At 38.8% G+C, this 24,385-nt stretch overlaps 1 protein-coding gene across 3 annotated transcripts in view; it reads right to left on the bottom strand.

Moving 5' to 3' along the window:
• Nucleotides 1–9,648: 9,648 nt before the first annotated feature.
• The window catches only part of TPRG1 (tumor protein p63 regulated 1), a 151,789-nt gene continuing 137,052 nt past the window's right edge, over nucleotides 9,649–24,385 (bottom strand). For all 3 annotated transcript variants that reach the window (XM_033213043.1, XM_033213044.1, XM_033213042.1), the window contains exons 5-6: nucleotides 24,205–24,358; nucleotides 9,649–13,559 (exon numbers count right to left, since the gene is read on the bottom strand). In XM_033213043.1, the coding sequence (XP_033068934.1) occupies nucleotides 13,365–13,559; nucleotides 24,205–24,358 (349 nt within the window). In that variant the 3' untranslated portion in view covers nucleotides 9,649–13,364. The remainder of the gene's footprint in view (nucleotides 13,560–24,204; nucleotides 24,359–24,385) is intronic.

Here is a 24,385-nt window from a genome sequence, read left to right as displayed (position 1 = left end):
TGTCTTTGCTCCAGCCTGCACTATGGATTGTAAATCTAAATCAAAAATCCCAACCCATAATTTTTTTGCAAACTTTATTCGTTAGGAAATGTTAGTGAGAACAGATTTGTGAGGTGATATGTCATCAGAACTGATCTCAACTTTCCAACCCCGAGTAATATGGCCTTAGTCAAGTCATTCTATTTCTCTGTGTTTTGATTGGAAGCAGAGAGAAATAGAATGATTTGACGAAGTCACTGGAAAACCAAAGATATTAATAATGTGTAGGCTTGAAAGAGAATCTCAAAAAAGTATGATAGATCTTTGAGACTGAAGACATATAGACCATGAGTTATGCTTTTGCACCAGTAAAATAAGATGGGGAGCTAAAGCCACCTGGTAGCTAATTGATACTTGATCTGCCTCCTTCCAGCAGCCCACCACCAACTCCCTCAGAACCACTAGATATAGACAAGCATGAATCATTTAATATGGTCACAGAACAAAATGTAAAAGCTTACACCCTGAACCATGCAGAAGTAAATGCATAGTTGAAAGAAGGCAAAAAATAAAATTTGCTGGAAAAAAAACCTTGGGTTATCTCACTAATATTTTTATTTTCATAGAGGAAAGGTGAGATAGAAACTAAAGGTGATAAAGAAACAGAAGTAAACCATATTATTTAAGTCACAAGTGTACTCAGTGGTGAAAATAATAAGTGTTTAAGGAAAAAGGGGAAGAAGATGTGGAATATAGTGTACATAAACTAAGTTTGTCACCAAGCGTAAGGGGCTCACTGCCGTATATGCTAGAAACCAATTCTGTAACACGGGGTTTGGAGAAAAGAAAAGCTTTTTTTTTTTTTTTTTTTTTTTGAGAGATAGTTTGGCTCTGTTACCCAGCCTGGAGTGCAGTGGCATGATCTCGGCTCACTGCAACCTCTGCCTCCGGGGTTCAAGTGATTCTCCTGCCTCAGCCTCTTGAGTAGCTGGGATTACAGGCACCCGCTATCATGCACAGCTAATTTTTGTGTTTTTATTAGAGACAGGGTTTCACTTGTTGTCTAAGCTGGTCTTGAACTCCTGACCTCATGATCCGCCCACCTCGGCCTCCCAAAGTTCTGGGATTGCAAGCATGAGCCACTGCACCCGGCCAAGAAAAGCTTTTTATTGCTAGTCGACGAACAAGGAGACCGGAGTCCAGCTCAAATCTGTCTCCCTGAGCTGGCTTTAAGACAGTGATTTTATTAGAAAAGTTCTAGGGGTGGATTCTGAGATGAGTAGGTGATTGATGGAAAGAAAGGGGAGATCTGGAAGTTCCTAGGGCATGTGCAGTTATCTTTTCATGCTACTTCATTGATTGCATGTGCAAATTGTTGGGGAACTGGTATGAAACATTAGGTGGACATTCAAGCTGTAACATCAGCAGGCTTCTGCACAAACTCCAGTCAGCCATATTGGTTCTAGCTGATTTCAGTCAGTTTAGTTATCTTACAAGGGGAGTTTCAGCTCTTAAGAAGTTTTGGCCGCACGCAGTGGCTCTGGTCTGTAATCCCAGCACTTTGGGAGGCCGAGGCGGGTGGATCACCTGAGGTCAGGCGTTCGAGATCATCCTGGCCAACATGGCAAAACCCCATCTCTACTAAAAATACAAAAATTAGCCGAGGGTGGTGGTGGGTGCCTGTAATCCCAGCTACTCGGGAGGTTGAGGCAGGGAGAATCGCTTGAACCTGGGAGGCGGAGGTTGCAGTGAGCCGAGATCGCGCCATTGCACTCCAGCGAGACTCTGCCTCAAAAAAAAAAAAAAAGAAAAAGTTGTTTAATTTTTTATCTACCCTCCTGCAAACTCAAGAATTTCGGTTAGTCATTGGTATCTTTAACTCTTTGGGGCATGGTTTCGAGTTTTGTTCTTTCATAGATGGAAATTAATAGATAATATTTGAAGTTGATTAATTAATACATAGAAATATGAACTTTTAAAAAGAGTTTTGGATTTATAGCAGCAGAACTAGAAAGAAAGGTCCTCAGAATGAATTATTACTAAGTTGGAAGTAGGAAGAGGTGGGTTGGGAAGCTGCTGGTTTTCAACATAAGCTCGTCTATATAATTTTAATGTATTTACCATTTGATTAAACATAAAAGAAAATAAACCACTCATAAGGCATGTGTTATTTCCTATCTTTGGTAGCATCAAAATAACATCAGATATGCGATATTGCTATTATTAAGGATTTTATTCTCAGTCATCTCTGTTCTTCATTCTACACCTGTGCGGTCCAATAGGATAGCCTCTAGATACACGCAGCAATACACATTTAATTAATTAATTTCAGTTCCTAATATTCACCTCTCTTATTTCATGGCTAGTGGCTACTGTGCCAGATAGTATAGAATGAATTATGATTCTATAACAAATTATGGAATTTTCCATTATTGCAGAAAGTTTTTGAATAGTTATACTTTCACACTGAGCAATTTCATCCAGTCTTACAGTTTTAACTACCACTCATTCTTGGATGAATCCCTGACCTTTATATCCAAGCAAAGACCCTGTCTCCTGAGCAACTTGCCTTCATACGGACCTGCTAATTGTTTTCACTTGATCTCCCCTACCCTTTCAAACTCGACTTATCCAAATCTGATCACATTATATTTTCCATGAAAGTCATTATTTCTTCTTTTTACGTTCCCCACTTTTATTGTTGATGCATCATCTTAGAGTCAGATGCCTGGTCTCTACTGCTTGCAGTTCACTCTTCTTCAAGCTGTTAACAGGCCAGGAGAGCCTCGACTTATTACTTCTTCCGGATCTTCCTACTCTTCTTGCCAGAGTATCTATCAGGTCATCATATGCTGCTTACTTTAGGTGTGGCCTATGGTTCTGCTAACTGAGCTCTGCTCTGAAACTGACAGGCTTATGCCAGACACTCTGTATATCACTCAGCTCGTTGTCTACATGTTTTTCCCCCATAGTAAAATATCATTCCACACTTTCTTTAGCTATGCACATTCTGATTGTTGCTAGGTGCTGTTGATGTAACCACAACAAAGTATTTGAGGAATAAAAAGGCGTTTGGTAAAAACAAAAAAAAAAATTTCTTTCTAAAGTTAGGGAGAAGTCCTAACCTGGGCTGCTGCTCTGTAAAACCAGACCACAAAAAAGGCAGTGGTTTCACAGAAGTTTAAGTATGTGCTACCGAAATGGGTTGAAACCAAAACGTCTGGGGGCATCCACATCATAAGACCCATTTATTAATTGCCTAATATAAGTACAAGGCTGTGCTAGAGAACAAACTGAGATATCTTCAAGGGGCTCACAGTCAATCAGGGGAGAAAGAATTTAATAATTATCTTTAATATAAGTCAGCTTGTGAATCTAGTGGAATGGAACGACAAGCTCAATCTGTTCCAACCTGATTCTAGCAGGTCTTCTGTACTACAGAGGTCAGAAAGCTAAATATTAAAACTTTCAGATTCCTTTGTAGCTAGGTTCTGGATAGGAGTAAGTTCTAATTTAACGCAGATCTTCTTCCAAGGAGTACACAACGCTTGCCAGGTTTCTTAGCCTTTTCTTACTTCACTTTCCTCATCTCAAAATTGAAGTGGTGATATTAATATTATATCCTTGAGAAAGTTATTTGAAGATTCATTGATGTAATTAATGTAAAGATCATAGCACGCTGTCTGGGACACATTAAACACTCAATAATTTTTTTTGCAATGATTATTAAAAGATAGAAATGAAATGCTCTCCCCAGGTTCTGCCTCAGGATACATAAGGAGGAAGGGGGCAGAATGTGTCACATCCATTGTGCTGGGGCAAATCTAGCAGACACAATGTGGTTCTGAAACCAGCAGTTATTAGATTGTATCTAAGGTGATGAGATCTTGCTGTTAGAATAGCAGGTTCTGACTGGGTCCTTCTTCCTGATCTTCCTACTATTCTGGCCAGAGTACCTATCAGGTCATCAAATTCTGCTTACTTTAGATGTGGCCTGTGATTCTGCTAACTGAGCTCTGTGCTGAAACTGACAAGCTTATGCCAGGCACTCTGTACATCACTCAGCTCTTTGTCTACATGTTTTTTCCCCCATAGTAAAATGTCATTCCACACTTTCTTTAGCAGCTGAAAGTGTGCTGTGGCTCACGCCTATAATCCCAACACTGTGGGAGGCCATGGCAGGAGGATCACCTGAGATCAGGAGTTCAAGACCAGCCTGGTGAAACCCCATCTCTACAAAAAATACAAAACTTAGCTGGGCATGGTGGCGTGCGCCTATAACCCCAGCTACTAGGATGGCTGAGACAGGAAACAAGCTTGAACCCAGGAGGTGGAGGTTGCAGTGAGCCAAGATTGTGCCCCTGAACTCCAGCCTGGGCAACACAGCAAGACTCCATAATAAATAAATAAATAAATAAACAAATAAATAAATAAATAAATAAGAACAGCAGGTTCCTGGTTGTGTAGCTTTCTGCATATGGCAGAGAAAACCAATAGCTTGGTAAGTCAAATTTTCTGTGTTGTTCTGGAGTCACTTCTGGAATCCCAGCCCTAGAGCTTGTGTCTCCAGCTTTTCTAATGATATTGTAAGTACTTTATTCCATACTTTAAAGGATTTTCTGTTTAAAATAGTGAAATTGTTTATGTTACGTGAAACTGAATCCAGTTTGAAATAGGCAAAATGGAAGAAGCAGTATCATGTCTCTGCCACTAGCAAGCTGTGGTGGCTTTCTTGGGTATGTCTGACAATAACTGGGTCATATTATTATTTCAGAACTCTGTTTCTTCACTTATAAAATGGAAGGCAGTCCCGAGGCAGAACATGGAAGTGGTAGCTAATTTATTTGGTCCACTAAGAGAAATTTCTCTCACTACTGTCTTCTGGGATCACCATGGAGTACAATACTATAGTTGTTCATTTTCAGGTGATATAGCAGAAGTATCTGTAAATCAAGTTCATTTTGTTCTCCTCAGTCCATTGGTCACAAGGAGCTTCCCAGAAAGCCATAAGTATGGATTAGGTGGGAGAAGAATCAGCTTAACAATAACTCACAACACTCACATGCATGTTTATTGCAGCACTATTTACAATAGCAAAGACATGGAACCAACCCAAATGCCCATCAATGATAGACCGTATGAAGGAAATGTGGTACATATACACCATGGAATACTATGCAGCCATAAAAAGGAATGAGATCATGTCCTTTGCAGGAACATGGATGAAGCTGAAAACCATCATCCTCATCTAACTAACACAGGAACAGAAAACCAAATACCACATGTTCTCACTCATAGTGGGAGTTGAACATTGAGAACACATGGACACAGAGAGGGGAACAACACACATCATGGCCTGTTGTGGGGTGAGGGGTGAGGGGAGGGAACTTACAGGAGGGGTCAATAGGTGCAGCAAACCATCATGGCACACGCATACCTATTTAACAAACCTGCACATTCTGCACATGTATTCCATTTGATTTTCAGAAGAAATAAAGAGAAAAAAATAGAAAAAAAGTGAGAAGAAAATTTAGTAGGAACAGGTGTTACGGACCTCTGGGACACTTGCTCATGCAACTTATTTGTGCCTTCAGGACCTGCTTAAGCCTTATCTTGTCTATATCATCTCTAATATAATATAATGACATTGTGCATGCCCAGCTTTATGGTTTGATGGGTCAGATAACACCTAATACATTCTTAGGCTGCATGGCAACTTGACAGCGTATGGCCAAATGGCCAATTATTAAGTTTCTTGCTTTCTTTCCTTTTTTTTTTTTTTTTTTTTTTTTTGATACAGAGTCTTGCTCTGTCATCCAGGTTGGAGTACAGTGGTGTGATCTAGGTTCACCACAACCTCTGCCTCCCAGATTCAAGCAATTATCTTGTCTCAACCTTCCTAGTAGCTGGGATTACAGATGCCCACCACTACACCCAGATAATTTTTGTATTTTTAGTAGAGATGGGGTTTGGCCATGTTGCCTAGGCTGGTCTCGAACTCCTGACTTCAGGTGATCCACCTGCCTCAGCCTCCCAAAGAGTCTTAAGTTTCTAATGGAGCTCGGTCACAGGCCAACAGCTGTTTCTCAAAAAAAAAAAAAAAAGATCTGGGAGGATGGCATATCTGTGCTTAAAATTCTGAGGTCTACGCAGTGATTCACCTAGAGGGACCGAACAAAGGATCCACACATCATCTGTATCTGCCGCAGATACTTTGAGCCCCTTTAGATCTGCTGGGGTACACAGCCCAAGTGGTAAGGCAGATTGCATGGTAGCCTGGACCTGTTTCAGATTCTTCTCTTATTCGGTGCCCCACTCAAAACTGGCAACTTTTTGTATTACTTGGTCAATATATTCAAGTAGCAGACCCAAATGAGGCATATGTTACCTTCACATCTAAAGAACCCCATTAAGTATTGAGGGGTTAACTAAGAAATTTAGTCACATGGGGCAGCAATTTACCATTTACCTTACGATGCGTATATTGACATGCCCAAGATCATTGATCCTTTACAAAGGTTACTGATGTGACTTTTTGATGACAAAGAAAAGAATTTTGAGGTGATACGTTTTCATGCATATGTTTTATATATGTGTTAGAACAGTTACTACTTCCTGCTTTCCTGGTTTAATCAACATGATATCATCAATGAAATGGACCAGCATGATGTCTGGTAGAACAGAGAGGTGATCAAGATCCCTGTTGACTAGAATATGACATAAGGTGAGAAGGTTGATATAATAACCCTGAGTATATTGCTGGTTCTACCAGCTGAAAGCAAACTACTTTTCATAATCTTAATAATAGATTAGAAAAGAAAAAGAAAAAGAAATCCCAGATCAATAACTGCATACCAGGTGCCAAGGTATGTATTGTTTGGCTCAAGCAACAAAACTACATCTAGATAAATAGCTGTAGTTGGAGTCAGCATCTGATTAAATGTATGATAATTCATTCTCATTCTGCATTGTTTCTAAACCTATAAACAGATATGACTCCTAAAAAGTAAGTGAACAAGTGTGATTCATGAGACAGTAAAATAAATTCCAAAATAATTGTAAGGTTTTGCCAACTTATATCTATAGAGGGAGAACATGTATGGGCACTGATTCCAAGGTTATCAGATCAGAAGCATAATGTTGGAACATGAAGAATTTATGGATTAGAGTAGACCACGCCAAGATTCTTGATCCAACGTATTTGAGACACTAAGAGTGGCTCTAATAGTTTGCTTTGTTAACTAAACCATCGACCTAAAGAAAGTATACATTAATGAACTTGAAATGCCAGAGGAAGGCATCTAAAGGTTTGGGGAGCTTGGGATGTGAAAGCGGTTTTATTATGTACAATCTTTTCACTTAGCCTCTATGTCCCCTAAGAAGTTCCAAAGATACTTTCAACCCCAAAGCCAGAAATACATTTCTGAGGGAAATCCTACCATTCTTGAATAGTTGCATGGTGGCCATTCTCTGTGGGCAAGCATGACAGTGGAAACTGCTGCCATTTAATTGGGATCCCTGAATTCAGTCAGGATGGTGGTATCCTGGAGTGGCAGCTGCTAATTCAAGTCAGACTTCAAATCACTTCTGTTTCCACAGGTTAAATAAGACTTAAGTAGGCTGTCCATCTATTTTTGTTCTAGGGACACCATGATCAACTAACTAATTCCAGAGAACTCTGTGGATCAAAACATCTGTTTACTGCTTTGACTCTGCTGTCCATCACAATAATCACGCCCACCTTGTCCTCTAGACTGAAGATAGAAAAAAACTCGTTTAAAAACAACGGTGGTTGCCAGATGCTAGACAGGAGTAAGTTTAACAGTGACTTAGGCAAAATTTATAGGATAAAGTGTTAAGCAAATAATTTAGAAAATAAATTAAAAAGTTAGAAAACAGTAATTACTCAGAACTAACACAATTTCAGTAAAAGTAATCTATGCTAAAGTGGTCTCATTTGTGCCTTCAATGAATTTACCCAATCAGGAAAATAGTTATATATTATATTATAGTATGAAGTTATTCATACATTTCATGTGAACAAACAGCGTGATAGAAGAAACCTGGATTTTATTAATAACAGTATAGTGGCAAATAAAGAACAACTCCATTCTAATTTGCACTGATTAATCTATACATGAACTGCCAAGACAAGTGTTGAATATAATATTTTAAAAGAAGTGTTAACCAAACAGAATAGTCTACAAGCAAAAGACAAGCTCAATAAGGACTCTGGATAATGCATCATATTTAAAAATGATTGTGGTCACTGGAGTTTTGTCTCTAAATACAAAATAATGCAAAAATAAAACTACCACCTTTTAGGAGAACACCTGCCTTTATTTGAAGTGTGAATATGTGAACTGGAAAATTAATTTATTTGGGATTCCTTGAAAGGAAGATCTAGCACCAAATCCATAAATTTCTAAGGAGAGAGGTTTCGGTGCAATGTCCAGAAAAACCTTCTACTTGCTGTTGCTCAGTGGTAGAATTAACTGCTTTAGAAAGCAAGGAGTTCTGGGCTCTTGGAATGTTCACACAGAAGCTGATTTTCCATCTGCTGTGCATGTTTTGGTTGAGGGCATTCCTGCTACCTCAACCAAAGGAGGCTAAACTACATGACCTTTAAGATCCTTTCTAATCTCAGATTCCATGAAGAGTGAGCAGAGAATATTAAAGAAAGGAAAAGGAATTTCTGAGATGCATGGGGTAAGCATTGTGGGCAGGACACCACAGACAAGGTGGTGGTTCAGAAAAGTTGATCTCAACGCATCCATAATATATCATGATCTGTCATATCTACCATAAAAACATAGGAGTTAATTAAACTGGGCTTGCAAATTCCATTTGGCTTCACTGAAAAGGGGACTGAGATGTTTACTAAGAATTGTTTAAAATGGAGTGTAAAATAGCGCACGAGATATGAGATCTAGGTTGAGAGGCAGTCTCATAACTTTATTCCTCATATTTCACATTGGCTGCAGGCCTGCAATGAAATATGGCTCTCTTTTTTTGGTTTTGGGCTTTGAGGCTAAAGAGAGAGTCTAGCAGAGGATATCATAATTCCTTTTTGTGGATACAGAATTATCCTAAGCAGTTGCCAAAATCAGGTAGAATAAGGCAAGTATTGGTCAACTCTCAGTAACTCCAAGGCCTCAAACAGAGTTTTTCCTTAGCTTCTGGGGAACTGGTATCTACAAGGAAATCAAGAGGCCTAGTCCCCTAACTGCTTTCGGAGCACGTTGTGGGAGGTGCAGACCAAAGGTGAGTTTACACATCAGTGACTAAAGTTTCCTGCCACTAAGCATAAGAAGTCACTCATGAGCAGCGTCCCTAAACCACAGCTACAGGATGTGGGCACAAGCCCTTGTATAATTGTTGGCCAAGAGCCAATGAGCATTCATCCCTGTGCAAATACCTTGGCTTTTTTATGTTGTTGTTAACCTTTGAAAACCACAGGCATTAGTCTCTCTCTTTCTTCCCCTTGGCACAAGTCATCTTCTTTTCTCCAACTTGGTCTCTTGTGTGTAAAGAATTGCTGAGGAGCTTTTAAGCCTAAATTTAATACTTTTGCCCTCCCCCTCTCCTGCCCCACAAAATGCCAGCAGAGGTGAAGCTGCCTTACAAAATATCTGCTGGCTCTGCCAGCTTCCGCAGCTTTGTTTGGGCTTTTTTTTTTTTTTATCAGACAGGAAACCAGAGAGCTCTGTGAGTGTCCTTAGCCTTTAAGAAAATGATGGCAATTTCTGGAAATTCGTCCCAAACGACTGTGCCCTGTTGTTTTCTCCCTTCAAAATTATCTCCACAACTACAATACGTCAATTCAGATGGCAAGTCTTTCCCAGGGAATACAGATATTATATTAGAAAGAGCAGTGGGCTAGGGATAGAAATTGGAAGATGTAGTCTAATCTCAGTATTTCCAAAAATTCACCATCTTCTTTTTGAGAAATATCTTTCTAGTTTCTAGGCCTTTGCTTCATGTTCTGTGAAATAAAAGCACTGAATTGACATGGTTTTTCTGTCTTATCACCAGAACTCTATAAATTGGCTTCCTCAGGATGTTTCAACAAAGGCTTAATAAAAAATGGACCTCAAGGCAAATGATTCAAAAGTAGCCAACTTATAAGTGAGCTTCTCTTTTCTGCCTTAGATGACCGTAAGATGACCAAAGGTCAGGCCTCCAAAGAGGCCAAATTGACCACCAAGGAGTGAGTCCTGGTGATTGTTTAAAACTCCTCCTGTTGTGTTAAAATATCTATCTCCTTTGAACTTTCTCACCCTCAGACCTGCCCGCGATATATCAGAAGGCAGTGAGGCATTTGTCAACGGAGCTGTTCAAGCAGTTTCTGAAATAAAGCTTATCAGAGATTTTTCTACTGGAAATTCTTGAATGAGATAAAGATCAAATAATGAAGACCTCCACCATGACATTTTGGTTATGAAATGCTTTGTACTGTACTTAACATATCTTGTGTCTACTCCTATTATCAATCAAATTCATGATGCCATTTGCTAAACTGTAGTGGTAAGTTCAAATGATAGTCTGATAAAAACTCCAAGTGTACATATAGGTCCCCTGGGTTGTGGCTCCCTGTTGAGCTTAAAGACAAAGAGCCCAAATAAGAACACCAAGTGCAAAATGAGAAAACCATGATCAGTAGGTCCATGGTAATGAAGAAACAATTTCTGGAGGAAATTTAGTTCCCTTAGATGTTTTCCCACCTTCTCCTGCAAAAGTCACATCACTGTCTAGGCAAATACTCAAAATTTTCTGTTTAATAAAAGAATTTAACCTCATTTCACTGAATCCTCATGAAATAAGCAAAAGTAATATATTTGTCTCCATTTTGCAGAAGAAGACATTAAACCTTAGGAAAGTTAAGGAAATTTTTCAGGGTCTCCCATGATTGATCCAACTCTTTCCTAAGAAAAAAATGGGTCTAATTAACTAAGTACTAGCAACAATTATTTGGAAAAAGATAGGGTCACTGGCCTTAAAAGATTATGTCAATCACTTCTCCAAATGGTATCACACAGCACTTCCTCTCACAATATCTACTTTATCTAGTCTTTCCTTGAACATACCAAGTGATGGTGGGCTCACTGTTTAAAGCAACCCATTCCATCATTGAAAAGGTATAACTGTAAGAAGTCCTTTCTTATATTGAACTGCTATCCAAATTCCTAAATCTTCTCACGCTCTGGTCATAATACTGCTTTCTAGATCCCCTTTTTCCATTAATGGGATATCCTATATATGACAGATTTTACAAAATGTGAAGGGAATTCATAAAGACCCCTATGTCATCTCTCAGTTCACTCCTTATGCAAAACAGCTTTGATTCCATTAAATGCGTATCCCATTGTTACAGACTGGCTCTCAGAACTAAGAAACATCTCCCTCCTGTCATCCTTTCTGAACTGTTTCCATTGATGATGGTGCACTGTGTCCTTTAGAAGGTCATTTGGGAACAGTCTGGCTTAGGTTACAAAGGGGACAAATGTGCAAAGAGAAGTCGATTGTCAGGCTGATCCTTAAATGGTAACTCAAAAGAATGTGTTGGACATTTCAGAGGCTTCTGCCAATAAATGCCACTATCTTGAGGCAAATGGGGATTTTCGGGCAGCAGTATTATAATAATTTGCCAATTATGCCTGCTTCAGAACCAGTGCCAAAACAATCCAACGACTTTTCATTCCACTACTGTTGACAGGACAGCTATGGATTTCAACATTTCCTTTTACAGTCTGAATAGAAGTTCCCTGCCTTGGGGACTATAACAATATTTGCCATCATGGGGGGAAGAAAAAGTGGGTGCTGTAAAGGCGGAAGAGAGGGAAATAAAAAAATATTAATGGAAGTAAACAAAGACAAAATAAAATGAGAGTTATTCAAGGTTTGGGGTTGAATGCCTGCATTAAATTGATGTTTATAAATATATCAGAGGACAAATCTTCTTTGAAAAGCAAGCTTTTCAACTTCACATAAAAGTCAAAAAAAAGTTGGCTGAAATTTTCTACTTAAATATAAACCAAGATGTGTCAATTTTGAGTCTTGGGAAAGGCAAAAAGCTTATTGTAGTAATGTCTATGTAGTCAACATTCAAAGCTTTTTTTTCTAAATAAATTTAGATAAAATAAGATTCTGAAATAAAAAAGAAAAGAAACTTGAGAGATGCAAACATATGAGATAATTTCCTGGGTTGTTGAAAATTAGATCTAAGTCGGGAAGGGACAAAGAGGAAGTAAGAGGGAAAAGAGCAATGAGAATAGAGTGTTAGGACAGTGTTTTTGGAAACATGGTCTTCAAAACCGATCCATGGACATTCCATATGGAGCACCTCTGAGGCCTACAAAGAAAGATGCCTGTGGCATTCTCATCTTCATTCCAACCACAGTGATCCTACTTTTATCTGCTTTGTATATACTGCTTCTACAAAAGATTTCATTAGAAGAAAAAGGTCTGCTATTAAGAAAATATATTTGAACAAAAGATGGCAAAAGTAAATGAGCTAGAAACCAAATGTAGGATAGATTGAAACAGTTAGCCTTGGAGTAGGGATTTCATTTAACAGGCTGTGGTAATAATTTGTTGAGCAGAATTAAAAACCTGATCTAATAATACAGCTATAAGCATGGAAAGGAGGAATAGATGAACAATTTTGATAAAAGAATGAGCTTCCAGTTTGACATTTGGGCATCGGAATACAATGCAGCCATATAGAGATGGGATTGTATATAGGATGTCATTGGCAAGGAATCTAGAGAAATCAAAATTGACAGACTTCAGGAATGGATAACTGGGACCATATAAATACCACAGAGAAATCCAGGATTTTGATGATGCTCAATGTAAGAGGCCACTGGGACACTGATATTTAGATGACTAGCAGACAGAAATGCAAAACTGAATCTTGGAATAAATATTGGGAATGGGAATATACATTTGGAAGTCATCCTTATAAAGTGGTAGCTAAAATACTAGAGACAGTGAGACCCCAATGAGAGAATAAATCAGGATAAGAGGGCTGAAGACCAAGACCTCAAAAAAACAAAAAATGCCTACATTTAGAAAGCTGAAGCAACAGGACTTAAAGAGTCTTCTTTCCTAAGCTGATGATCAGGCACTCATTTGATAACAGTGCTTGATAGGCTCAGCAGAATTTATTTTCTAGTTTTAAGAAAATTTGGTTATTCTGTATGAGGTCTAAAGTGTGTATCTATCAGTCCAATCAAGCTTTTAAATTTTCGGAAATACTAAATATTCAAAATCATAAAGTACTACTTAAAAATAATTGGTTCAGTCTGAAAATAGGGTGGGTCAAAATGAAATTTTCAAGTGGCATATCTTTGGATGATATACTGATGGTACCAAAAAGACTCTCAAAAACCTATACTCCCACGGGCGAGGGAATAGCCAAGTTTGTTGCGGTTTCCAATGAATGACATCAGCCCTGTGTAGGTCTCAATCAAAATGGGTTCGGTTAACACCATCAGTTTCTTTCTGCTTCCAGATCCAGTTGAATTCTTGTGGGCATTCTGTATAGCGGGAACAAGCTTAGACATGAACCCAGACAACTGAAGAAGAAAAAAAGAAGGCACAAAGTTAGTTACTGTAGATTAAGTTGAGAGATACTCACCTCCCTAGCCAGTCTTCACAGAAGTTGACTCCTGTCCTGGGGCTGCAGTTATTCTTACTTCTTAAACAGAAATGGTTAAATGTATCTCTATTAAGTTAATACAGTTAATAACTGTGCTTAACTCTACAAAGACTAACTTTCCTCAGGCCCAATTTTACTTCTTAATGTCAGAAATAATATGTGATTTTTCAGTTTGTTTATCATCCATGTAAGTCTACCAAGTACCATGTTAGTTTTAGCTGATTTAAGATTTTGTTAGTATACAAATAATTTGCGTCAGTATTAGTACTGTAAACTAACTCTCTTTGTCATTGATATATGAAAGGGCATCTGAAATTACTTAAGAAATATCAATGAAGCGCCTACAACACGTTCCAGAGACATTTTAAGTTGAACAGACAGGCAAAAAAACTCACTGTCATGGAGCTCACATTCTCGTGATTGCAGACAAAAAATATTAATAAAAATTTGGAGGGTGATACATTCTAGAAGGAAAATAGAATGTGGCAAAGGGATAAAAAGTAAGGAAAGTTAGAGTTACTTCACCTACTGTATTCAGGACAAGTCTTTCTGGGAAGGTAAAACTTCAACTGAGACCCACATAATGAAAAAGAGCTAGCTATGGGAAGAAGAAATTCCAAGCAGAAAACACAGCACCTGCAAAAGCTGTAAGGGAGGCATGAATTTAGCTTCTTCAAGGGACACAGAAAAGACCTGTTAGACAGAAGTCTAGGGATCAAAGTAAAGAGGTTGCAGCACTAGGGCATGAAGAGTCTTCAGGGCCACATTAAGGGCTTTGGATTGATGTGATTTTAAGAAGGAGTTCAATGTTGTATAATGTTACTTTGAAAATAATAATAATTCTAGCTACTATGTGGAGTCAAAAATAGAATGCTGTTAGGGCTAAGAATGGAAGCAGGAAGGCAAGATGAGTTTGGAATTCACTTTGGGAGTCCAGACAAGATATGATGGTGGCTTGGACAGTGTAGCAGTGGAGACCATCAGAACTGGTTAAATTAGGGATTTCAGGGGCAGTGGGGTCGAGCCAAAGAATTTGTTGGTGTGACTGAATTTAGGGATGAAGAGAAGAGAAGGATAAAAAATGACACCCAGATTTTTGGCCTGATCAACTGGGTAGATGGTGATATTATTACTGAGTTGAGAAAGCCTAGTAGAGGTACAGATTGGAAATAGTAAGATACAGGGATGGAGGATTTTGTTGCAGACATGTGGTTTGAGTTATCTTAGCAGGAATCCTCTTAGAGACTTTCAATAGGCAACTGGATGTAGAATCTGGGACCATGAAGAAAAATAGATAAAAAGGTCTATGTATGTAAATTTTTCATAGTAATCATCGCAGACCCAGAAGTCAAGAAATGATATTCATAAAGTGAAGCTAATAGCCTAAATGCGATAGGTTATGGGACAGAGAGTAGGAATTAAATTCAGGAAATTCTTACTGGATAAGATACTAGGCATTGTGGGCAAAGTAGAGGGGATCTGGTAGGTAAACTGAGGATCTAAATGTTACAGGGATCTGCCCAGTACCAAATAACTAGTAAATGATTGAGCAAGGGCTTGGACTCAGGTTGTTCTCTGGGGGGTAGGGGTGGGGGTCATAAGGTGCTCAGTAGGGGAGCTTTTGAGCCAGGATGAGCCAGGAAAAGGAATCTCACAAGGTAATGTCATCAGTTAAGGCAGGAACAGACCATTTTCACTTCTTTTGTGGTGGAATGTCATCAGTTAAGGCAGGAACTGGACATCTGGATGTGTACGTGCAGGTCACAGGGGATACAATGGCTTAGCTTTGGCTCAGAGGCCTGACAGGTTTCCTGACTTAAATCCTGAAGTCCTGTCTTTATAACATTGCTGTTATGAGCAGGATTATAAAATTCTAATTTTTAGAAAATTTAGTTTTAAAATTCTGATATTTAGGGAAGAATTCTTGTTCCTCACTTGCAAAATGGAGATAATATTACATTCATTAATTTTTAAACCATGTTCTTTAGAACACTAGATTTCCTCATAGATTGGGTGACTACATATAATTTATCATCCAGATCTAAATTCTTTTGAAAAGAAAGGAAGTGCTATTGTGAATAATGTTGGGACAACAGGTACCTGAGGGTTTGGGGAGAGGATGTCAACAAAAAGTCAAAAGTCAAGCAGGTAACTTGTTTTAGTCTCTTCAATCACATCAGAACTGCTCTATTTTTATCATCAGTTTTATATATTTGAGTTCCAAGTAAGATTTTATTTCCAAAAGGCTTCTTTTTAAATGAAAATCACTTGCCTAGGAAACTTTTGCTCTGGCAATCAATGATTTAATTCAAAAAGATCTATAGTGCCCACTCTCCAACACATCTCTCAAAACCAGGCTTAAATCCTGTATCTTCCACAATGCCTTCCCACAGACTCAAGGGAAAAGTCAAACTTTTTTTTTTCTCTTATGTTTTTCCTTTACCTATACCTTCATTCAAATATCTCATCTGGTTTTCTATGAAGTAGAGTCACAAATGTGGCTGTCTGTACAGCTAAAACACAGTTTCTTCACCTTGGGACTACTGCTATTTTAGGCCAGACAATTTTTTGCTATGGGAGAGAATGTCTTCTGCATGTTAGGATGTTAATCAGCCTCCCTATCCTTCACCCCCCAGATACTAGACAGGCTTCCACCCCAGATGTGACAACCAGTAATATCTCACTGGGACACTGGGACATTGTTAAATGTCCCCCATGGGCAAAATCACCCTCTCTTGAAAACCACTGAGCTAAAGGAAATATAGGATCAGGCCGAGCTGGTCTTAAATTGGAACTATGGCACTCACATAGCTGTGTGACTTCAGGCAAGTTATTCAACTTTGCTGAATTTTATAGTTCCTTTGCCATAAAATAAGAATATTAATAGCATCAAATTTATCAGGTAGTTGAAAAGATTAAGCGAAATAAAGGGTTTGTATACATGCTGTGAATAGAGGTGTGCACATACATGCACTTGTGTGCTCATATATTATATAAAGGATTAGGAAAGCAGAAGGAGATGAGCCTGAAATTTGGAGTTATATTGCAAAGGCCATAAAGGAAGCTTGTTGCCAGGAATCAATAAATAATAACTGCTTAATCATCACTGACATCATCCTCATCATCCTTATTAAACCATGATCTCTTAAAAATCAAAGTATAATTCATCTCAACAATTCTATTGCAACACTCTGGATTATCAGGATCCCTTTTCATAGATCAGTAAATCTTGTCCAGTTGGATTATTGAATGCTTCCTCAGGCTTCATCATAAACTTCATTTCTTGAGAATCCTCTGTGGAACTCAAAATCAAAGTGCTAGAAAGTAAAAGTTGGCACTATTTCATGCTCAGTGGATTTGGCATTTCATTGGAGTCAGATGGACTTCATTTCCAGTCATTTCTAGGATCCCCTTCAAAGCCAGGGGAGGGCATGGTTACAGAGAGACAAGCAGGGTGACAAGCAGTGCATTGAAGGAGAGGCAGACAAAAGGCCAAGTCCCCGAGCTGGCTCTTGAGCATTTCAAGCACCTGAACTAAATCTATGTGACAGGAACGCTGTGTCATCTGATATGAATACCACCAGCCACATACTTTTCCCTAAAAGCTTTTATGCACCCACCTCTGGCTCTCTCTTTTATATCAGTCCCAAATACAGAGGGTCAGATTTTAACAACTCCAGTTACACAGGGGTTGTGTGTTGGTTAGGATAAAGTATAGCAGTTATAGCAGTGTGCGTGGTGGGGGCAGGGGGAACGCAGTATTATTCTTGACTTTCCACCAATTATTTACCAGCTGAGTGCCTGGTCCACAGGTTTGCTTTAGGTGCTGCCTGCCAACAGTTCATTGCCTAGAGTCTCAGTTTTCCTTATGACAACCATCACTTGCTTCCTGTTTACACTGGGTAAAAGAGACCAGGTTTCATGCCTGTAGGCCCACATTCCTCAGTTGAGCTGGTTTTCCGAGCCTGCAGGCTACAGGTTTCAGCCTCCCTGTGTGTGGAAGGAAGTCTCCTGTCTTGGAGGGCACACCCGTCCAATACCCAGTACTTGAAATCACTTGAGAAGTCACACTGCTGGACAGACTGTATATATCATCCTTGCACATTTTTTTCTGGAATTATCCTTACAGAGACCCTGTGACTATAAATTCAAGTGTGTAGAGAGAAATAAGAAGAGGCAGTAGCTTCTTTTTTCTTACACAGGAGAGGTTTCTACTCATCGTAATTTCCATCCTCATCCTATCCCATCCCCCAATCCTCCTCTCTGAACACATGCACGTATGCACACACACACAAGTGCACTTTAAACTTAGCTAAACTGAATTAGTCTTTATCGGAGAACATTTTGTATACCTTTGTAATTTGCAGCTTTTAAACATGTTTCCTCTACTTAAAATGTCTTTTCCCACCTTCTTTGATGTTTAAATCACCCATACCTTGAGTTTCATATCAAATGTCATCAGACTTGTAACTTTTGGACTTATCTGTTCCCACTTTTGGGCTCCTATAACACCCTGTGAATCCCCCTATTTACAATCTTAGCACTTTAAATTATAATTTGTGAAAGTCTTTCCTGCCTCCTCCCACTATGCCATAAGTATCTGTAGGGCAAAATCAGTTTTAGTCTTCTTGGTAATCTAGAATATTTCTCATCATGCGATAGTCACTGCCAGGTAGGTACTCAATGAATATTTGTTGAATTGATGTAAAAGGCAAACAAAGGGCTAAGAATATAAAGTTAAATTTGATTGCTAAAACATTGGTTCATTTGCATGATCCCCTTGAAAAGATGGATAGAAATACAAGAAAAGAGTACAAAGGTTGGTCTGTAGATCATTATGGTTACAGAGTACTCATAATGCGTTCACTGCTATTCATCAGTTCTGGATTCAGTACTAGTCCTTCCCAGGAGTACTCTCTGCATACTCCAGGAACCCAGCAAAGCGATGGTTAAAAAAGAAAAGATAAGGCTACAAGTTACAAATACAAAGTAGATTAAATAATTGAGGATAATTGAGCCAGGTTGTGAGATATAATATTATACCATATCACATCAATTAATACAAATGTACACACAATCTCTCTCCTTCTCTCTCACTCACTTTCTCTCTCTCTCTCTCTCTCATGCACACACACACACACACACATACACACACAATTCTTTCAGGCTTATACCCATTTCCCTGAATATTAGGAAACTGGGTATGACATAGAACTATTACTATATGGCCGGGCGCGGTGGCTCAAGCCTGTAATCCCAGCACTTTGGGAGGCCGGACGGGCGGATCACGAGGTCAGGAGATCGAGACCATCCTGGCTAACACGGTGAAACCCCGTCTCTACTAAAAATACAAAAACTAGCCGGGCGAGGTGGCGGGCGCCTGTAGTCCCAGCTACTCGGAGGCTGAGGCAGGAGAATGGCGTAAACCCGGGAGGCGGAGCTTGCAGTGAGCTGAGATCTGGCCACTGCACTCCAGTCCGGGCGACAGAGCGAGACTCCGTCTCAAAAAAAAAAAAAAAAAAAAAAAAAAAAAAAAGAAGAACTATATGACCTCAGTCACTTAATCCCTCTGAATAAGTGTCCTCATTTTCTTTAAAGAGACAAAATCTTGCTCTATCATCCAGGTTGGAGTGCAGTGGTATAATCATAGTTCACTGCAGACTCGAACTCCTGGGCTTAAGCAATCCTCCTGCCTCAGCCTTCCAAGTAGCTGGGATTATAGGTAACTGGAATGGGAACACAGGTACATGCCACCATGTCTCATTAATTTATTTTATTAAATTTTTTTAAAGACATGGTCTTACTATGTTGCCTAGGCTGGTCTTGAACTTCTGACCTCAAGCAATCCTCCCACCTTAGCCTCCTGAGTCACTGGGATTACTGGCATAGGCCACCACCACACATGGCTCAAGTGTTCTCATTTTTTTTTTTTTTTTTTTTTTTTTTTTTTTTTTTTTTTTTTTTTTTTTTTTTTGTTGAGACGGAGTTTTGCTCTGTCGCCCAGGCTGGAGTGCAGTGGCCGGATCTCAGCTCACTGCAAGCTCCGCCTCCCGGGTTTACGCCATTCTCCTGCCTCAGCCTCCCGAGTAGCTGGGACTACAGGCGCCCGCCACCTCGCCCGGCTAGTTTTCTGTATTTTTTTTTGGTAGAGACGGGGTTTCACCGTGTTAGCCAGGGTGGTCTCGATCTCCTGACCTCGTGATCCGCCCGTCTCGGCCTCCCAAAGTGCTGGGATTACAGGCTTGAGCCACCGCGCCCGGCCAAGTGTTCTCATTTTTAAAACAAAGACGCCTATCCTTATCTTACAGGGGTTTTATTAGTTGAATTACATGAAAATATTATTCCAACTGTAATCAATAGATATAAAGTACAATTATGTAATAGTGCACTAGATACTTTTTATATCTCATATTAAAAGCAGTGCCAAAAAGCTACTATTTTATTTTATATTTTCACAATTGTTTCATATGAGTAACACAAAGTATGCACATGAACAGATTGGAAACATTTGGTGAAGCAGGGAGATAAGCAAGACTGTCTGGGAAGAGGCCACTTGACCACCATATTTGCCAGATGTGGAAGTGGTATAGAGTTAGTGAGATGGGAATAGTATATTTTGACATAGCATTGTATAAACTTTACAGCAATTTAATCAATAAATGCTAACAGACTTAGCCATAGAGTAAATTTGAATTTGAACGTGATTATGTCCATTAATGCTCTTTCTTTGGGTACCTTCCTGAACCACCAGCCCCATGACTACTCAGCTTTGGCCCAATGTTGTGTAATCTCAAACCTATATCACCAGTGCAGCTTTCTCTACTAAGCTTCAGACCTAAATTTCTAACTGCCTGACAACCAACCTGACGCCAAGTTCTATAGAAATGCAACGTGTTTCAAACTCAACATGTCGTAAGCTGACTCCCCAAACCTACTTTTTCCAGTTTTCTGCAATCAAATTAATGGAATCACCATCTACCCAATCCTGAAACCTTGCCATCTTTGACTTCTTCATTGTCTTCAATATCCTGTCAGTTACTTCTTGAATAACTCAAAATCTCCTCATCTTCTCTCCCTTCCTACTGCTCCTAACTTAGTTTAGGCTCTTATAACTGTTAGCTAAGCCATTATAACTATAGTGGGGACTACGTAACATTAAACTCCAGTTAAACCAAATTACTCTTGATCTAAGAACCTTCTGTACACTTTTACGTACCTCCTTTCCTTTTTGCTTGATCCAAACTTCAGTTTCAGTTAATTAGAACTCTTAAAAATATTTGCATTTTTATCTGCCTCCTCTGTTAAGCACCGCCTTCCCCAAAGGCAGGAACCTTGTCTCATTTCTGTTTGTATCCTCAACAACAGTCATAATACCTGCACTTTGTTGGTGTTAGAAAAATCTCTTGAATAAAGAGATTCTAGATACAGTAGAAGAAATGACACTGTATAAGAATAAGTTTGAATATTTTCATGTATTTTAAAATAATAATTTGTTCCATTAGATTGTAAATAATTTGAAAGTTTTGATTGTGTAACTCAGCTCTACAGTATTCCCTCCCCGTGAGACAATAGTTTCCTTAAACTGAATTAAATTGCTTCAGGTATTTGATTTAGTTATGCATTTTCCCCATATTCTACTTTTTAATTCATTCATCAGAGAGATGGAAAAACCAGTTTATTAAACCCTTTTAAAATCTCATGTTTTTGCCAAAATATTCACATAAAAAAATTCTAGATCCCTCAAATTATCTTTCCTCTTATTTATTCTTTTACATTAATATGACTGGGTCTTAATCAAAGCCAGTCTTGGAAAATGTCCTAAACAGAAATAATTTTGTGACATAAAAACCAACAACAAAAGAGAAACTAAGACACAAAAACCTGGATCAAAATACTCATCCTCTCACATTCCAGGTGGAAATCATTTGTTTTCCTAGAGAGCTGGGACTTTGGGTGGCCTTTGAATAAGAAATGGCTTGGCAAATGAAAGTGCCAGACTATTGCTAAAGGAAAAAAAAAGATTAAAAACTTTAGAATAATAATTTAAGGAGAAAAACCTTAAAGAAAATACACTTAACAGATCCACGAAGTAGTTTGATTGGTTAAAAGTCAACCAATCAACTAACTGTCTATCAAGTTCATGTGTGTGTGCACGTGCGTCCCACCTGCTATTCTTACTTCCATCCAGCAAGAGCTACATGAACATCAATTTCCTATTCAGCCTTTGCTACTGGGAAGGCTGGGGCAAAACCCAATGCTCTAGTCTACTAATTCCATTCATGGGTATTTGGAAAATAATATTCCATACCCTCTTTGATATTTTACTTTTCATCTTTCTTTTTGCACTATTTGATTGTATTTATATATAGCAGAATAAGATAAAGCACAAACAGATGTTAGAATGTGACAGTGTTATTTATCTGCAGTTTATAGAACTTGCTCTTTAATTCCTCATGCTGAACTTCTTCCCACAAAGGGCATTCAGGGAATAACCATCTAATGTACCAGGTATGGGGAATAAGAGAAGACTTGGCACAGGAAATGATGGATGTACCAACTAAGGCAGTTAGTATTTATTTTGATTTACAATAAGGTACAATTACTATTCATTCAAAAATACATATTATTTTAATGGTCGGAACCAGATGACCTTTAAAGGAGGAAAATGTCTTTGGGAAAATAGGTTATTAAGCTCTTTAACTTGGATTAACAGATGTTTTTAAAAAGAAACATAAAGTGTTCTGCATTGTTAATAATAATTTTTGAAACAGACTTTGAAGATTATGGAACAATGTATTAATGTGTTATTATTAATAAGAACTAGAAACAGAGAAGTCTGATATTGCATTTGAAGTTCGGGGCAAGAGCAGGATGAAAATTCCCACTCTACCTCCCTGAAGCCCTCAATGAGTCTATTCTCATATTCTTGCCTTCAAGTAGGTGTTAGGTTGTTCTTATTGATTGTTGGTTTTTTTTTTTTTTTTTTTTTGAGACGGAGTCTCGCTCTGTTGCCTGGGCTGGAGTGCAGTGGCCGGATCTCAGCTCACTGCAAGCTCCGCATCCCGGGTTTACACCATTCTCCTCCCTCAGCCTCCTGAGTAGCTGGGACTACAGGCACTCGCTACCTCGCCCGGCTAGTTTTTTGTATTTTTTTTAGTAGAGACAGGGTTTCACCGGGTTAGCCAGGATGGTCTCGATCTCCTGACCTCGTGATCCACCCATCTCGGCCTCCCAAAGTGCTGGGATTACAGGCTTGAGCTACCGCGCCCGGCCTGATTGTTTGGTTTTTTGGCTTTCGGTGGTAAAGAGTCAGGCTAGGGGCTGATGTTGATGGTTGGGTTGAGAAACTGTGACACAGGAGTGCTCCACAGAGTGGCAACATGATCCACATGCCAAGCTGGTTTAGTGTCAATAACAGCTTTTAGCCAGAGGGAAACCAGGACATTATAAATCCCTGAGGACATTTGCATAATTCTTGAGAGGAACATTGACTTTCCATGGGAGAATAATGTGATTCAAGGTCATTTCATCTATGAATTAGGGGGGAATGAAGACTCCATCTAGACTGTAATCAAATATACGTTGCCTCAAATTCTTTTTAAAATCCCCAGGACCTATCAATTTAAAATATTTTCATACACATACATATATATTTACACTTGCATGAATAGGTATGTTTAATGCAAGAAACATAATATATGCCATCAACCACAGAAAGTCTTTAGATGCAGATTGCCAAGTTTTGAATTCATAGCAAATAAAGAATTGTCATATTCTGAAATGAATGATATAATATAAAAGCAAACATAAAAAGGACAGAGAAGGTAGGAATTTCTAGGTCTATAAGTGCACTCATGTGTATATTTGGTTTTATTGATCTTTCACTACATTTTCAGCTCCAACTGTTTTACTTCTTGACTACCTAGAATGCCTCAGTACTGCTTAAGATACCCAGGGGAGGTGAGAGAATAATAGAAAAATAATAGAAAAATAGAAAAATTTCCCTTTAGAAATGAGTCTAAAATCTGCTTGATGAGATGAAATTTAAAGACAAAGAAATTCTGAATAGCTTTACACTTCATGGAGTATTTATACACACATCATTCTATTTAACCTTATAATGGTCCAGTGAGGTTGGGAGGAAAGGCAGTGCTCATTATCCTCATTTTAGAGGTGAGACTACCAAGGCTCAGAAAGAGAAGTGACTTAATCAAGCATGACCACACACTGAACCACATCGAACTATGCTTTATACTATTCCACACTTCCCTGAATACAATAATTAGAATGTGATTATATGCGGGAAAGTACATATACCCTGCAGGTAATGCATGCAATTAGCAAGGGGCAAGCAGCATGTTATATATAAATATATATTTATATTTACATATAAAAACAGACTGACTGTTTACTAAAAAAATCTATAAACCTATTACTGTTTTTGTCTCTATAAATTGCTGGTTTTATTTTATTTTATGTTTTGTTTAGGAGTACATGTCTCTAGAAGCACAGAACTCCAGTGACAAAGCTAATCTAAGAGTAATACCCAAGATGCCTCCTACCTTGCAAATTTCAAGGAATTTCTCACTGGTGTATTTCACAGGGTGCTCAGTGAAAGTAGCATAAGGAACTTCGGTAGACCATGGGTTCCAGCGGGACAGTAGGGACTGCTCCTCTGGACTCCCCCAGTAGATCCTAAGGCCTTCTCCTTGTCTCCTACAAGAAAGGGGTTTTCCATTAGAT

This window comes from Trachypithecus francoisi, unplaced genomic scaffold (assembly GCF_009764315.1).
Source record: "Trachypithecus francoisi isolate TF-2019V2 unplaced genomic scaffold, Tfra_2.0 Lachesis_group0, whole genome shotgun sequence".
Lineage (NCBI taxonomy): Eukaryota > Metazoa > Chordata > Mammalia > Primates > Cercopithecidae > Trachypithecus > Trachypithecus francoisi.
The sequence above is the reverse complement of the archived record's forward strand: the minus strand, read 5'-3'. Positions and strand labels throughout refer to the sequence as shown.